Source organism: Camellia sinensis, chromosome 14 (genome assembly GCF_055761805.1).
Source record: "Camellia sinensis isolate YWXY chromosome 14, ASM5576180v1, whole genome shotgun sequence".
Lineage (NCBI taxonomy): Eukaryota > Viridiplantae > Streptophyta > Magnoliopsida > Ericales > Theaceae > Camellia > Camellia sinensis.
In genome coordinates this window covers 9,993,816-10,010,137 of record NC_138974.1, presented here as the reverse complement: position 1 = coordinate 10,010,137, position 16,322 = coordinate 9,993,816, and the positions used below count along the sequence as shown (strand labels likewise).

General features: G+C 37.6%; 1 protein-coding gene and 1 pseudogene across 4 annotated transcripts; one reads left to right on the top strand and one right to left on the bottom strand.

The window, feature by feature from the left end:
• LOC145807637 (uncharacterized) lies at positions 1–4,463 on the top strand. Of its 4 annotated transcripts, none has more exons than XM_082906169.1 (7): positions 1–132; positions 213–419; positions 499–588; positions 684–755; positions 866–1,207; positions 1,305–1,388; positions 4,286–4,463. In XM_082906169.1, the coding sequence occupies exons 2-7, from the start codon at positions 255–257 to the stop codon at positions 4,343–4,345; spliced, it is 813 nt and encodes a 270-aa protein (XP_082762295.1). In that variant the 5' UTR covers positions 1–132; positions 213–254; the 3' UTR covers positions 4,346–4,463. The 4 variants fall into 4 exon arrangements, with proteins under 4 accessions (XP_082762295.1, XP_082762294.1, XP_082762296.1 ...); XM_082906168.1 differs by having other exon boundaries at positions 684–770; XM_082906170.1 differs by having other exon boundaries at positions 684–770; positions 4,271–4,463.
• Positions 4,464–7,973: 3,510 nt separating this feature from the next.
• Positions 7,974–16,322, bottom strand: part of LOC114309334 (flavonoid 3',5'-hydroxylase 2-like) — a 40,564-nt pseudogene continuing 32,215 nt past the window's right edge.

Genomic DNA, 16,322 nt, shown 5'->3' with positions numbered 1-16,322 from the left:
GGGGATAACGTGGCTAAGTTAACTACTCAACTTGGCATTATTGTGCGGAATGGTAACATTGTTCCTCTTACTTTTCTTGACTGGAACAATGTGCCCGATGATATTATTGATGCTATCTGGAAGGATGTGAAGGTAAAAGTATATTTTTGTCCACAAATTTGAATTTCAAAATTGTGTTATTATTATTTAAACTTTGAAATTGTGTTTTATAGGACAATTTGAATATATGTCCAGAGAAGTACAAGCCAATCTGCATGAAAAACTGCAACAGCATATGGAAGGATCACAAGAACAAGCTTAAGGCTAAGTATTTCAAGCCTAGAAGTTCTGATCCTAATCTGAAGGATGATGTTCCTATGCACATTGTGCCAAGCCAGTGGGAAGAACTTGTGGAGTATTGGCGTACTTCCGATGCTGAGGTATACAAATAAGTTATATTTATGATATGTAAACATACAAATCATATTTACATACTCACATTTGTCGAACCTGTTATAGAAAATTGCAAGTAGGAACGCTAAAAATCGACGAGCTCACGACATAGCTCATACCACAGGGCGTACTACTTTCTCTCAGATACGGCATGAGGTTTACATTTTATTGTTTTATTTTTGTATATAAATAAACATTGTATATTTACAAATTATTTAGATTGTAATTTTCATATTTCTAAAAAAATGCAGATGACCAGTAAGGAGGAGTCTACTGATAAGATGAATGTTTGGCTTATGACACGTAGAGTAGATGACCCAGAGGTTATTCAGACCTTGGTAGTTTACAAACACCTTTGATTGTATTTAAAGTTTATTTTTTGTGTGTCAACCATCTTAATTTGGCATATACTTGTATGTCTTATTCAATACAGGATGAGTTTAATCGTCAACTCTCTATGCTACATGAGGATGGTCGGACATTGGAGGCTAGGAATGCCATTTTCCATGAGTTGATAGGTCATGACGGACATGGATATTGTCGCACATATGGGAGAATTGTGCCTCGGAGAGCGGTATATAAAGCTGGTGCTGGGCCATCACAGTCAACACCCCAGCCATCGACTATTGATCAGATCACGCAGAAGGTTTGTGCAGAGCTAAGGGATGAGTTGAGGGAGGAGCTGCGAGCAGAGTTCTCTACACATTTACAGCAGATGAGAGGTGAGATGATGGCCTTAGTGTCACAGGGGGCGAGTGTGGATCCCAGCAGACAGGTTTGATATAAATTAAATTGTTTGATAGTTCAATTTTCACACAAGATTATGTATAAAATTCGAATATGATTAACACATTAAGTATTGACTATCATAGGTTCCTGATGCATCGAGTGGCCACCGGGCATTTAGGGAATCTGCAGAAGACGAGAATCCATATACCCCACCACCAGAAGATCAGGTATAAAATGTATCTTTGCATTCTAAGCTAAAATGTATCTTTGCATAATTTAGACATTCTAAGTTAAAGAGAGACTTGTGGGAGAAGATGTTTTTTGAATCATGGAGTTAACACCCCAAAATCACCAAAAGGCGTCGGTTTAGCACGAAACTTGGCCCACACGACCGCCTAGGCACGAGAGACTTGTGGGAGAAGACGGGGCTCGAATCGGGTTCCCGGTTTGGGAGTTGGAGCCGGATTTCACTTTAGGAAAGCTAGTTCCTTAAGAAACTTGAATTCGAGGAGTTAACGCTCCAAAATCACCAAACGGCGTCGGTTTAGCACGAAACATGGCACACACGACCGCCTAGGCACGAGAGACTTGTGGGAGAAGACGGCGCTCGAATCGGGTTCTCGGTTTGGGAGTTGGAGCCGGATTTCACTTTGGGCAAACTAGTTCCTTAAGAAACTTGAATTCAAGGAGTTAACGTTCCAAAATCACCAAACGGCGTCGGTTTAGTATGAAACTTGGCACACACGACCGCATAGGCACGAGAGACTTGTGGGAGAAGACGGGGCTCGAATCGGGTTCCCGGTTTGGGAGTTGGAGCCGGATTTCACTTTAGGCAAACTAGTTCCTTAAGAAACTTGAATTCGAGGAGTTAACGCTCCAAAATCACCAGACGGCGTCGGTTTAGCACGAAACTTGGCACACACGACCGCCTAGGCACGAGAGACGTATGGGAGAAGACGGGGCTCGAATCGAGTTCCCAGTTTGGGAGTTAGAGTCGGATTTCACTTTGGGCAAACTAGTTCCTTAAGAAACTTGAATTCGAGGAGTTAACGCCCCAAAATCACCAAAAGGCGTCGGTTTAGCACGAAACTTGGCACACACGACCGCCTAGGCACGGGAGACTTGTGGGAGAAGACGGGGCTCGAATCGGGTTCCCGGTTTGGGAGTTAGAGCCGGATTTCACTTTAGGCAAACTAGTTCCTTAAGAAACTTGAATTCGAGGAGTTAACGCTCCAAAATCACCAAACGGCGTCGGTTTAGTACGAAACGTGGCACACACGACCGCCTAGGCACGAGAGACTTGTGGGAGAAGATGGGGCTCGCATCGGGTTCCCGGTTTGGGAGTTAGAGCCGGATTTCACTTTAGGCAAACTAGTTACTTAAGAAACTTGAATTCGAGGAGTTAATGCCCCAAAATCACCAAACGGCGTCGGTTTAGCACAAAACTTGGCACACACGACCGCCTAGGCACGAGAGACTTGTAGGAGAAGACGGGGCTCGAATCGGGTTCCCGGTTTGGGAGTTGGAGCCGGATTTCACTTTAGGCAAACTAGTTCCTTAAGAAACTTGAATTCGAGGAGTTAACGCTCCAAAATCACCAAACGGCGTCGGTTTAGCACGAAACTTGGCACACACGACCGCCTAGGCACGAGAGACTTGTGGGAGAAGACGGGGCTCGAATCGGGTTCCCGGTTTGGGAGTTAGAGCCAGATTTCACTTTGGGCAAACTAGTTCCTTAAGAAACTTGAATTCGAGGAGTTAACACCCCAAAATAACCAAAAGGCGTCGGTTTAGCACGAAACTTGGCACACACGACCGCCTAGGCACGGGAGACTTGTGGGAGAAGACGGGGGTCGAATCGGGTTCCCGGTTTGGGAGTTAGAGCCGGATTTCACTTTAGGCAAACTAGTTCCTTAAGAAACTTGAGTTCGAGGAGTTAACGCTCCAAAATCACCAAACGGCGTCGGTTTAGCACGAAACTTGGCACACACGACCGCCTAGGCACGAGAGACTTGTGGGAGAAGACAGGGCTCGAATCGGGTTCCCGGTTTGGGAGTTAGAGCCGGATTTCACTTTGGGCAAACTAGTTCCTTAAGAAACTTGAATTCGAGGAGTTAACGCCCCAAAATCACCAAACGGCGTCGGTTTAGCACGAAACTTGGCACACACGACCGCCTAGGCACGAGAGACTTGTGGGAGAAGACGGGGCTCGAATCGGGTTCCCGGTTTGGGAGTTAGAGCCGGATTTCACTTTGGGCAAACTAGTTCCTTAAGAAACTTGAATTCGAGGAGTTAACGCCCCAAAATCACCAAACGGCGTCGGTTTAGCACGAAACTTGGCACACACGACCGCCTAGGCACGAGAGACTTGTGGGAGAAGACGGGGCTCGAATCGGGTTCCCGGTTTGGGAGTTAGAGCCGGATTTCACTTTGGGCAAACTAGTTCCTTAAGAAACTTGAATTCGAGGAGTTAACGCCCCAAAATCACCAAAAGGCGTCGGTATAGCACGAAACTTGGCACACACGACCGCCTAGGCACGGGAGACTTGTGGGAGAAGACGGGGCTCGAATCGGGTTCCTTGTTTGGGAGTTAGAGCCGTATTTCACTTTAGGCAAACTGGTTCCTTAAGAAACTTGAATTCGAGGAGTTAACGCTCCAAAATTACCAAACGGCGTCGGTTTAGCACGAAACTTGGCACACACGACCGCCTAGGCACGAGAGACTTGTGGGAGAAGACGAGGCTCGAATCGAGTTCTTGGTTTGGGAGTTAGAGCCGGATTTCACTTTGGGCAAACTAGTTCCTTAAGAAGCTTGAATTCGAGGAGTTAACGCCCCAAAATCACCAAAAGGCGTCGGTTTAGCACGAAACTTGGCACACACGACCGCCTAGGCACGGGAGACTTGTAGGAGAAGACGGGGCTCGAATCGGGTTCCCGGTTTGGGAGTTAGAGCCGGATTTCACTTTAGGCAAACTAGTTCCTCAAGTTAAAATTATTTACTAAACAATCTTTCTAATTATATGGTAGTTAATTTTTTTTATATTTTTCTGTAATTAAAATATTAACAGCATTATATTGTTATTAATTATTTTTATTTTGTTTTTTTCAGATATTTCCTGAGTAGCAGTTTGCTTCGTGTGGAATGTGGGCGCGTAAAGATTATGACAAACTTCTGTTTTTGTAACTCACGAAAGAATCAAGACGAAAACTTTTGGTTTTGATTTTGATTTATGTTATTTAAATTTGTGACCAACATTATGTATGTATTATGTGACCAACATTAGGAATTTTTATCATTTGCCGACTTTTGTTTATGTATGGATTTATATTATTATGTAATTTTTTGATTTTTTTTTAGCTATTTTTCACTTGCCAACATTAGTTATTTTATTTATCTATTTATATTATTATATCATTTTCCAACATTACAGGTTATTTTTATATTTTAAATAATTCTAAAACAGAGTTTTTTTTTTTTAATTTTTTTTTGAGACGGCAGAACACCCTGTCGCAAAAAAAAAAAAAAAAAATGGTGCTAGACTTTTTGCGACGGCAGCCATACCGTCGCAAAGGTGTGGAATTTATTTGACAAACAAGGCTTTAGCGACGGTGAATTTGCCGTCGCCAATAGTCATTAACGCCGACGTATCTTGCGACGACATTTTTTGCGACGGAATTTTGCCGTCGCAAATATCTATTTTAGCGACGGGGTTCTTGTGCCGTCGCAAAAAAGTCCAGATCTTCATCCATAATGGCGACAGAAATCTGCCGTCGCAAAAAAGAGATATTCCCGTCGCAAAAACAATGGCGACGGCAGGTGCCGTCGCTAAAGTTCTTTTGCAACCCCCCTTGTTGCGACCCCCACGTGCCGTCGCAAAAAAAAAATACCGTCGCAAATAGCTTTTGAGACGGCGTATGGATTATTAGCGACGGCGTTTTGCCGTCGCAAAAAACTATTTTTTTTGTAGTGATGCTTTTTTCTCCAAATGAAATAAACTTTTGTTTTTATAATCCAAATAAAAAAAAATGTATGTAGACAAATATATTAAAAAGTTATTAGTCTATTTGATTTAATTTTTAAAATTGTTGTTGAATTTTTTGTTTTTTTTAAATATTTTTTTAATTAGTAGTACCTTTTTTATTTGTATTTTATAAAATACATATAATTTAGATGTACCTAAAATATAAAATATTTATCAAAATATCTGAAAATTTTATTGAAGACCAAAAAAATATGAAAATGTGCTTGTCTCAGTCTTTCTAAGAGTACTGGACCATCCAATCAGGGCAAGTGGGCTAACCACGCACTACAAGAAAATACAGTTGTGGCGATCATTTTTGTCGACTAAAAATATTTTGATTGTCAAAAGTTGTGGAATTGGTGACCAAAAATTATGTTAGTCGGTAAAAGTATAATATTTAGCAATTAAATTTTTTTAGTCGAGGTATATTAATTTTTGGCGACTAAAAAAAATTTAGTCGCTAAAAATCTCACAATTGGCGACTAAAAAAAATTTAGTCGCTAAATTTGTCACAATTGGCAACTAAAAAAATATTTTTGTCGCTGTATAGATAGTTTTAGCAACTAAAATAATTTAGTCGCTGAAAGAAAAATAAAAATTTACTTTTTATCTTTGGCGACCAAAATTTTGGTCGGCAAAAATGTAACTTCAGCAACTAAAAAATATTTTAGTCGCTGTATAGATAGTTTTGGCAACTAAAATAATTTAGTCGCTGAAAGAAAAATAAAAATTTACTTTTTATCTTTGGCAACCAAAATTTTGGTCAGCAAAAATGTAATTTCAGCGACTAAAAAATATTTTAGTCGCTGTATAGATATTTTTGTCGATTGTTCATGATTCAATTGATTTGAATGAAGCTTGCAAATTACATATTATATTGAATGGATTGGATGAATTATTATGAATTACAGGTTTATTTTGTTGGATGTTGGCGACCAAATGTTGATCTTGTTTTTTTTGTTTTGGCGACCAATTGATTAGTTGGGAAAGATAACTAATACTTTTGCCGAAAAAATAATTAGTCGTTAAAATCATTAATTTTGGCGACTAAAATGGAATTCGTCGCTAATATGTTAATTGCCGACTAAAGTTTTAGTCGCGCAAACATTCTTTTCCGCGACTAACATATTTGGTGGTGGAATGTGACAATTGCCGACCAAACGTTTTTGGTCATGGAATGTGCCATTTGCCGACCAAACTTGTTAGTCGTGGAATGTGACAATTGGCAACCAAATTTTTTGGTTGTGGAAACGGGCCTCAGTTGCCGACCAAACTATTTGGTTGTTAAATGTGCAAATTGGCGTCTAACATATTTGGTCCGGAAAATATGACTTTTCGCGACTAAAATGTTTTAGCTACTAAATAGATTAGTCACAGTAATTATATATTTAGCAACCAAAAATTTAATCGGCAAATATGACTTTTCGTAACTAAAATGTTTTAGCTACTAAATAGATTAATCGCAGTAATTATATATTTAGCGACCAAAACTTTAGTCGGCAAATATGACTTTTCGCGACTAAAATGTTTTATTTACTAAATGGATTAGTCGGAATAATTATATATTTAGCGACCAAAAATTTAGTCGGCAAATATAACTTTTTCGCGACTAAAAAACTTTTTAGTCGCCAATTACTTTTCGCGACCCTTAATTGGCGACCAAAAAAATTAGTCGCGGATGACTTTTGCCGACTAAATATTTAGTCGGCAAAAGTGTTAATTCTTGTAGTGACGGTTCATATTTTAATGATCAGCTCTGTTGATACTTTAGATCCCTGTGTGTTGATTATTCACACCAAAATAAATTAATTTGACAATTGTATCAAAATAATTTCATCGAAAAGTAAATAGTAAAGTGTTACTGTATAAAGGGAAAATTTCACTTTACTCTATGTGGTTTGAGTTATGTATGATTTACACTTCTAATGTTTGGAAATGATCACAAAAATCCTACGTGATTTGTGGACTTAAGTCATTCTATTTAACAACATAATCAGCTTGAATGCTACGATCACCCAAATATATAAAGAACTGAACAAGAAGTACGAAAAATAAAATCATTCATCCAAATTAATGTTTGAACAAATTTATATTACGATAAAATAAATATTCATTTAATATGTTGCTTCAGTACATAACATACATATTTTAAAGACATGGGAGTGACTATAATACACATGAAATAGTCTAGATATTATTCAAATTCTGTAATTAATTCAAGCTTAGATAACTAACAACTCGCACATTGCAATGCTAAGAGACACATATTGGCACGTACTTGACAATGGACTAGATCTTTTTCATACCAAATTGTTTTTTGCATGAAAATTTTCAAATTATTTCCAATAATAGACTTCTCCATGGGCTTTATTTGTGATTCGACTGTAATGACTTTAAAAGGACTCTACAGGTGAAATCACATTCTCTTAAACATATTTATCAAATCAAAGTAATTTTAAATTTATTTTGTAAACTCAAACAGTTTTAAATTTTTTAAAGCCATGTTTTGAAAATATGATTCAAAACATGACTTCAAAAAAATAAAACAAGTTTAGAAAATAAATTTAAAATTACTTAGGTTTGAGAAAAAAACATTTTAAGAAGAGTTTGATGAATAATAATACTACAGCCTAAGAATTCAAACACAGAAAAATAACAAAGAAAACAGTATGTCATCCAAACTCAAAATTTATATTGGAGCTCATATTTAGAATGAGTATGAACCCTACACTGTTTTTCTTTGTAATTTTTTTGTATCTGAATGCATGATCTGTAGCATTAAACAGGTCCTTAAGCTGCAACATACAAACTAGCAGGAAGCCGAGGATTCACCATAGCTGAAAGAGGTGTTGGGTATACCTCCTTATTGGAGTGTGGGACCCAATTAGTTTATTAAAAGAGTTTTAATTTGGTTTGGTTTAAGTATAATATATTTTTATATATTATATTTAATTTGTGGAGACCCAATCTAATTTGGAAACAACTAAGGTTTTGAGAAGAAAACCCTAGATTCAGAATATGATGTGTATTGTTTTTCCCAAGAAAAAAAAACGCAGCAGCAGCAGCAATTTTTTTTTTTCCGTGAGAGTGGTTGGGGTATCAATCAATTTGGTGGGATTTGCTTTGTGGAAGAACTAATTGATTTATTGGACAACAGTGCCTTGGTGAGTTTCAATTAGATTGTTTTCTCTGGATTTGACTTCGTCAATTTAAGGATTGGTGCCTTTGGTTTGCTTCTCTGCTTTGTTTCAGCTGCTTTGTGTGGAAGTTGATTTGGTTCGTTATTTTGGATCTTCTACAACTCTGGTTCTGAAGATTTTGGTTCATCTATTTGGTGAGGTCTTTCCTCTTGTTTATTTGTGATTATTTAGAATTCACTTTTTATGAGACCATTAGTGTCTCGTTTGTAATTGTTTAGAAACTATTTGGTTGATAGTGGAATCGGATTTCGATCCCGTGGACGTACCTCACATTGAGGGAACCACGTAAAATTCTTGTGTTGCCTTTGATTTAATTTTTCCGTATTAGTTTTTATTCCCATTGATTGATTTACTTGTGGGGAATCACATCTTTTCCCTAACAACTGGTATCAGAGCTTACGGTTTATTTGGATCTATTTATTTGTGTAAATCAATGGAGGGGAATATGGGTCGTATACCTAGCTTCAATGGGAGCAATTGGGTGATTGATTCCGGTGCTTCTTTTCATGTGACTTCTCGAGTTGATTTCTTCACTACCTACACCGAAGGAGATTATGGTTCTGTTCGAATGGGTAATGAAAGTTTGTCCAAGATTATTGGTATGGGTGATGTTTGCTTGGAAACAAATTTGGGCTGCAAGTTGTTGCTTAAAGATGTGAGGCATGTTCCCAACATTTGCCTCAATTTGATCTCTATTGGGAAGCTAGATGATGAAGGCTTCAACAACAAATTTGGTGATGGAATATGGAAGCTCACAAAGGGTTCTTTGGTGGTGGCTAAGTGCAAGAAGACTGATACACTTTATTCGATGCGAGAAAAAAATTGTAAAGGTGTTGTCAATGCACTTCAAGATGATACTTCTACCGAATTGTGGCACAAGCGGCTTGGCCATATGAGTGAAAAGGGGCTGCAAGTTTTGTTCAAGAAAGAGCTTCTACCCCGGTTTGAAAGGTACACACCTTAAAACTTGTGTTCATTGTTTGGCGGGTATACAACATAGAGTTTCTTTTTATAAAAATGTTGCTTCTAGAAAAGAAAATGTTTTGGAGTTGATTTATTCGGATGTTTGTGGTCCTTTAAAAGTTAGAACACATGGTGGTGCACTTTATTTTGTTACTTTCATTGATGATTATTCAAGGAAAGTTTGGGCTTTTCTACTAAGAACTAAAGATCAAGTTCTAGAAGTATTTAAGCATTTTCAGGCCATGGTTGAAAAAGAAACAGGGCAGAAATTGAAGTGCATTCGATCAGACAATGGTGGTGAATACATTGGGCCATTTGATGAGTATTGTCGCAGCCAAGGTATTCGGCATCAAAAAACAGTTAAGAAGACTCCTCAACAAAATGGAGTTGCCGAGAGGATGAACCGCACCATTGTGAAAGAACAAGGTGTTTGCTTTCACAAGCAAAATTGCCAAAATCCTTTTGGGGTGAGGCATTGAAGACAGTGGTTGACTTGATGAATTTGTCACCTTCCTATCCTCTGAATGGTGATGTTCCACAAAGAGTTTGGACCGGTAATGATGTATCTTATGAGCACTTGAGAGTGTTTGGTTGCCGAGCTTTTGTTCACATTCCAAAGGATGAGAGGTCCAAGCGTGATAGTAAGTCAAGACAATGTATTTTTCTTGGCTATAGGCGTGATAAGTTCGGGTATAGATTGTGGGATCCGGTCGACAAGAAAGTCATTCGAAGCCGTAATGTTGTGTTTCTTGAAGAACAAACAATTGAAGACTTTGGCAAAGGTGATCAACCAGAGCCAAAAACTAGTGATCTCATTGACATGGATCCATCTCCTTCATCTTCAGTTGATGATGAAAATGGGGGAGATGTGCAACCACCCATTGAAGATGTAGAAGATGATGCTAATCCTAATGAAGTTGAGCTAGAAATTGAGGAAGAGCATCCAACTCAAGAACCGCCACCACAACTTGAGTTAAGAAAACCTACAAGGGACCGACAACCTTCAAGAAAGTATCCTCCCAATGAATTTGTGTTGATTTCCAATCAAGGGGAGCCTGAGAGCTACCAAGAAGCAATTGAGCATGCAAAGAAAGATGATTGGAAAAAGGCCATGGAAGAGGAGATGAACTCCTTACTTGAAAATCACACCTATGACTTAGTGAAGTTGCCTAAGGGGAGGAAAATTCTGAAAAATAAGTGGGTCTTCAAATTGAAGAATGATAGCAAGAATCTGAGGTACAAGGCACGTCTTGTAGTGAAAGGCTTTGGGCAAAAGAAAGGTATTGACTTTGACGAGATTTTCTCACCTGTTGTAAAGATGTCTTCTATTCGGGTTGTACTTGGCATGGCTGCAAGTATGAACCTTGAAGTTGAGCAACTTGATGTGAAGACTGCATTTCTTCATGGTGATCTTGAAGAAGAAATTTACATGGAGCAACCGGAAGGTTTTGTAGAGAAAGGGAAAGTGAAATTTGTTTGCAAATTGAAGAAAAGTTTGTATGGTCTCAAGCAAGCCCCGCGGCAATGGTACAAAAAATTTGACTCTTTCATGATGAATAATGGTTTTTCTAAAACCACTTCGGACCATTGTGTGTTTGTGAAAAATTTCTCGGATGGCAAATTTATTATTCTTTTGCTTTATGTTGATGACATGTTAATTGTGGGCCAAGATTCTACCATGATTAACAAGTTGAAGTTGGAGTTGAGCAAGTCCTTTGCTATGAAAGATTTGGAGCTGGCAAAGCAAATACTTGATATGAAAATTGTTCGTGGTCGCAAAGGGGGATTGATTTGGTTGTCTCAAGAAAGCTACATTGAGAAAGTTCTTCAGAGGTTCAACATGAATAAAGCAAAGCCGGTTGGTTGTCCACTTGCGGGTCACTTCAAGCTTAGTTCGAATCAATGTCCTACAAGTGAGAAAGACAAAGAAGAGATGTTGAAAGTTCCTTATGCTTCAGCAATTGGTTCTTTGATGTACGCCATGGTTTGTACAAGGCCGAATATTGCTCACGCCGTTGGTGTAGTGAGTCGGTTTCTCTCTAATCCGGGTAAAGAACATTGGGCAGCGGTAAAATGGATTCTAAGATATCTTCGAGGGACTTCGAAGGTGTGTTTGTGTTTTGGGGATGGTAAGCCGATGCTTGGTGGGTTCACGGATTCTGACATGGCCGGCGATGTTGATTCTAGGAAATCTACTTTGGGATATTTGATGACATTTGCAGGGGGAGTTGTGGCATGGCAATCTAAATTACAAAAATATGTTGCTCTCTCAACTACCGAAGCTGAATTTATTGCTATTACAAAAGCTTGCAAAGAAGAGTTATGGTTGAAGAAATTTTTGCAAGAGTTGGGTTTAAAGCAAGAAAAGTATGTGCTTTATTGTGATAGTCAAAGTGCTATTCACTTGAGTAAAAATTCTAATTTTCATTCGAGATCGAAACACATTGATGTGAGATACCATTGGATTCGTGATGTGTTAGATTCAAAATTGTTACAACTCGAAAATGTTCACACATATGATAATATTTCAAACATGTTGACAAAGACTTTGTCGAGGGACAAACATTTGAAGTGTCGAACTTTGGCGGATATGGTTGATGTCTCCACCTAAGTCGGTAGGGGGAGAATTGTTGGGTATACCTCTTTATTGGAGTGTGGGACCCAATTGGTTTATTAAAAGAGTTTTAATTTGGTTTGGTTTAGGTATAATATATTTTTATATATTATATTTAATTTGTGGAGACCCAATCTAATTTGGAAACAACTAAGGTTTTGAGAAGAAAACCCTAGATTCAAAATATGATGTGTATTGTTTTTCCCAAGAAAAAAAAAACGCAGAAGCAACAATTCTTTTTTTTTTTCCGTGATATCAATCAATTTGGTGGGATTTGCTTTGTGGAACAACTAATTGATTTATTGGACAACAGTGCTTTGGTGAGTTTCAATTAGATTGTTTTCTCTGGATTTGACTTGGTCAATTTAAGGATTGGTGCCTTTGGTTTGCTTCTCTGCTTCGTTTCGGCTGCTTTGTGTGGAAGTTGATTTGGTTCATTATTTTGGATCTTCTACAACTCTGGTTCTGAAGATTTTGGTCCATCTATTTGGTGAGGTCTTTCCTTTTGTTTATTTGTGATTATTTGGAATTCACTTTTTGTGAGACCATTAGTGTCTCGTTTGTAATCATTTAGAAACTATTTGGTTGATAGTGGAATCGAATTTCGATCCCGTGGACGTACCTCACATTGAGGGAACCACGTAAAATTCTTGTGTTGCCTTTGATTTAATTTTTCCGCATTAGTTTTTATTCCTATTGATTGATTTACTTGTGGGGAATCACATATTTTCCCTAACAAGAGGCACAGCCTTCTGCAGTGCAAGACCAAAAGCTTCATCCATGTTGAGCTCAGCAGCCCCATGAGCTAGTTTCCAATCAAAAGAGTGCACCAATGTGCCCAAAATGTACTCAACAAACACAACCCCCCTTCTAGCACCGGCACAGATCCTCCTTCCAGATCCAAATGGTATAAGCTTGAAATGGTTTCCAAGCGGATCTATCTTTGTATTCTTTCCGCTCAAAAATCTTTCAAGGATGAAATCTAGTGGGTTTTCCCACACATCCAGGTCTCGCCCTATTGCCCATATGTTCACAGCAAGTCTAGTGTTCTTCGGAATGTAGTAGCCATTCACTTCACAAGCTTCGGCCGAGACTCTAGGAAGATTGAGAGGTGTTGAACGGTGCTTTCGAAATGTTTCCTTGCATATGGCTTGTAAGCATGGGAGTTTGGGTATGTCGGATTCCTCTAGCCTTCGGTTTTTGGTCTATAACTCGATCCATCTCTTCCTGAGCTTGGTTTAGGATTCTTGGGTTTTTCAACATCTCGGCTAGTGCCCATTCAATACTACTCGATGATGTATCTGTGCCTGCAGTAAATATATTCTGGCAAAGGAAAATAGCATGGAATGTGAAAATTAAGTACATGCATACAAATGTAACAATTTGATATCAATAAAGTTAGGATTAAGCCGACAAACAAATCAAACTACTTATAAACAATTTAGACTTGACTCATTTAAAACTTGTTGAAGTTCAGTTTGTTTTATAAATAGATAAACTTAAACTCAATTTTTAAGCTCCTTCAATAGTCGAGCTGAGCTCGAATTGACCTAAGCTTGGTTCAATAAGGTAAGTAAACCTGAAGAGAATAAATTAATATTTATTTATAATAATATATTAAATCTATTTTGAGTATTTTTTTTATTTGTGTTTGCGTACATTAATATAAGCATTACTTTACATTTTGTTCATAATTTTGTCTTTTTTATTTAATAAACAAATTAATTTAAGTGTGTGTGTTGTTGTTGTTGTTGTTGTTTTTTTTTTTTTTTTTTTTTTTTAAGTGAAGTTCAAGTTTAAGTTGAAATTCAACTCATTTATATAATTTAGTTGACTCAAGTAGAGTTCGAGTTTCTCAAATACTTTACGAGCTGAGCTTAAGTTTGATTATTAAGATCGACTAATTCTTACCAAAGAGGCATTAACACCCAAAATTTCTGTCCAACTTTGCTCATTTGTAGCCATAGGATAAAATACTTTTATCATGTATAGTGAATAGAGTATTGTTAGGGAGCTCAAATGTTTTACTAACATTTTTACTAAATATATCATATGAGTGTGAGATCTACATGATGTAAGATTTACGTATAAGAAATTTAGTAAAAGTATTGGTAAAACATTAAGAATCTCTAATTGAATATCATTAATGAGTTGGTGTTTCGGATACTAAAATAAAAATGAAATTTTTTTTGTAGGTGCACAGAATCCGACAAAATCTTCTTACAAGAACTATGGCATATTATATACATATTCTGTTTTTTTGTGTCGTAAAGCCACTATTCTGCATCTTTTAGAGATAGAGAGAGAGAGAGAATAGGAATGTTTGTGGCTATATTTATTTATAATATGGCATGGGAGAATGAAATGGATAAGAAGACAGAGGTACTCTCAAGTACATGAAGGTGCTTGTGTTTATGATGGATTTGTTGTGCATTTGGAAGTATTTCATTGTTAAAAATAAGTAAAAAAAATATTTCCATATCAATTTTTTTATTAAAAGTTTAACATATCATTTAGTTGAAAATGAGTCAAAAGTGCTCCTGCATATTAAAATTTTGATTAAAATGTAATAAATTAAGACTAAAAGAGTCAAAAAAATGCATAAAATTGAGTTTTAGAGGAATTGCTAATGATTTCTAATATTTTACGATCGGGACACCTGATTCCCGATACCTACCGGTCGATACTATTGATACCGATACTCTGTGATTGATACCGTTACGTTACTCGATACTACGATTTAGAACTATGTTATCATGTATAGTGAATAGAGTATTGCTAGGGATCTCAAATGTTTTACCAATATTTTTACTAAATATGTCATATAAGCGTGAAACTTACATGATGTGAGACTTACATATGAGACATTTAATAGAAATATTAGTAAAACATTAGGAATTCCTAGTTAAATATCATTAATGAGTTGGTGTTTCAGTTACCAAAACAAAAATGAAAAAAAATTTGTAGGTGCACAGAATCCAACAAAATCTTCTTACATGAACTATGGCATATGAAGGCCTCGTTTGGCATAACCTATATAATCCATCTTTTTATCTTTTTATCTTTTTCCATCACATCACCTCTTTACTTTTCTGCACATCTTTTCATAAAAAGACAAAAAGTGCACTTTTTAGGACACCCCAAACCAACCCCATGGATGTCATCAAGTATGAAAGAGTTGAGTGTAATTCTATTATATTATTTTGTGCATGTAGAAGGAGAAAAAAACACACAAAACAAAAGTAAACAAATCAAAAAATGTAACTACGGAAGGGCCTTGAAGAAGAATACCAAGAGTACAGCCTTAATGTTGGTCATGCTGAGCCTCTCATCATCCCTGCAATTTTCTTGTTCAACCATAAGAACATCTAGGAAATCCTGCTTTTCCTTGTCCTGCTTATAAGATTCAGCCTTGTGTTCCTCAATCATCCTTGTTAAAAACACATCAAACTTCTTATGTATATGCTTTATCCCAAGCTCAACTCCTCCAAAGTCGAGCCACGACGCAACAGATGAAGGCATGAAAGCACCAAAGTTGAAAAACCCAGCCTTAGTCATGAGCTCCACCACCATGTCCTTAAACTCATTAGACTCCAAACCCTGCTTCTCAAACAATCTCCGGCTGAGCCCCACTTTCCCTATCATATTTTCCATCGTAAACGACAGCATCTCTGCCACCACCACCGCCTCACCATGACAACTCAAATCGTGCATAGCTTTCAACACGTGGCCAAGCTCAACCGTGCGAAACGGGGCCCAACCCTCAAGAGCCTTCCCACCAAGCATATGTAGGTTACCTAATTTCCTAAGCAACTTCCACCTAGGTCCGTAATCGGCAAAAACCAAGTCATGGGATCTATAGGCCATGTGGGTTGCACTCGCGTTGGGTGTGCGGTTAGAGAAATTGGTGTCAAGCGCTTTGAGGAACGTTTGACTAGAAGCTGGAGTTGAGGCAACCACCGTACCACTAGTGCCTATTTTGAGGTAGACACCACAAGAAAATATATTTTTGGCGACTAATGTTTTAGTCGCCAAAAGCATTGATTTTAGTCGCCGAAATGATTTCCCGACCAAAAATTTTGGTCGCTGGCTTTGTTGCGAGTACATTGTTGGCGAAGATATTGGCAACTAAAAAAAATTTAGTCGCCAAAAATCCAACAGAATGGCGACTAATATTTTAGTAGGCAAAAGTAGCAGTATTAGCGACTGAAAGTGGCTTAGTCGCTGATGAGTGATATTGGCGACTAATATATTAGTCGCACAAAGGGTACATCAATTCATTTAACTCACATCTTTAGCTACTAAATCTTTTGTCGCCAAAAAATTAAATTATCTATGGCGACCAAATTAGTTGTCGCCAAT

Bases quoted from the DNA above. Each gene is read 5' to 3' on its own strand.
- LOC145807637 (XM_082906168.1), top strand. From the start codon at position 255: ATGAAAAACTGCAACAGCATATGGAAGGATCACAAGAACAAGCTTAAG. The intron at 1,208-1,304 runs GTTTGATATAAA...TGACTATCATAG, and splicing joins GTGTGGATCCCAGCAGACAG to GTTCCTGATGCATCGAGTGG. The intron at 1,389-4,285 runs GTATAAAATGTA...TTTCCTGAGTAG, and splicing joins CCCCACCACCAGAAGATCAG to CAGTTTGCTTCGTGTGGAAT.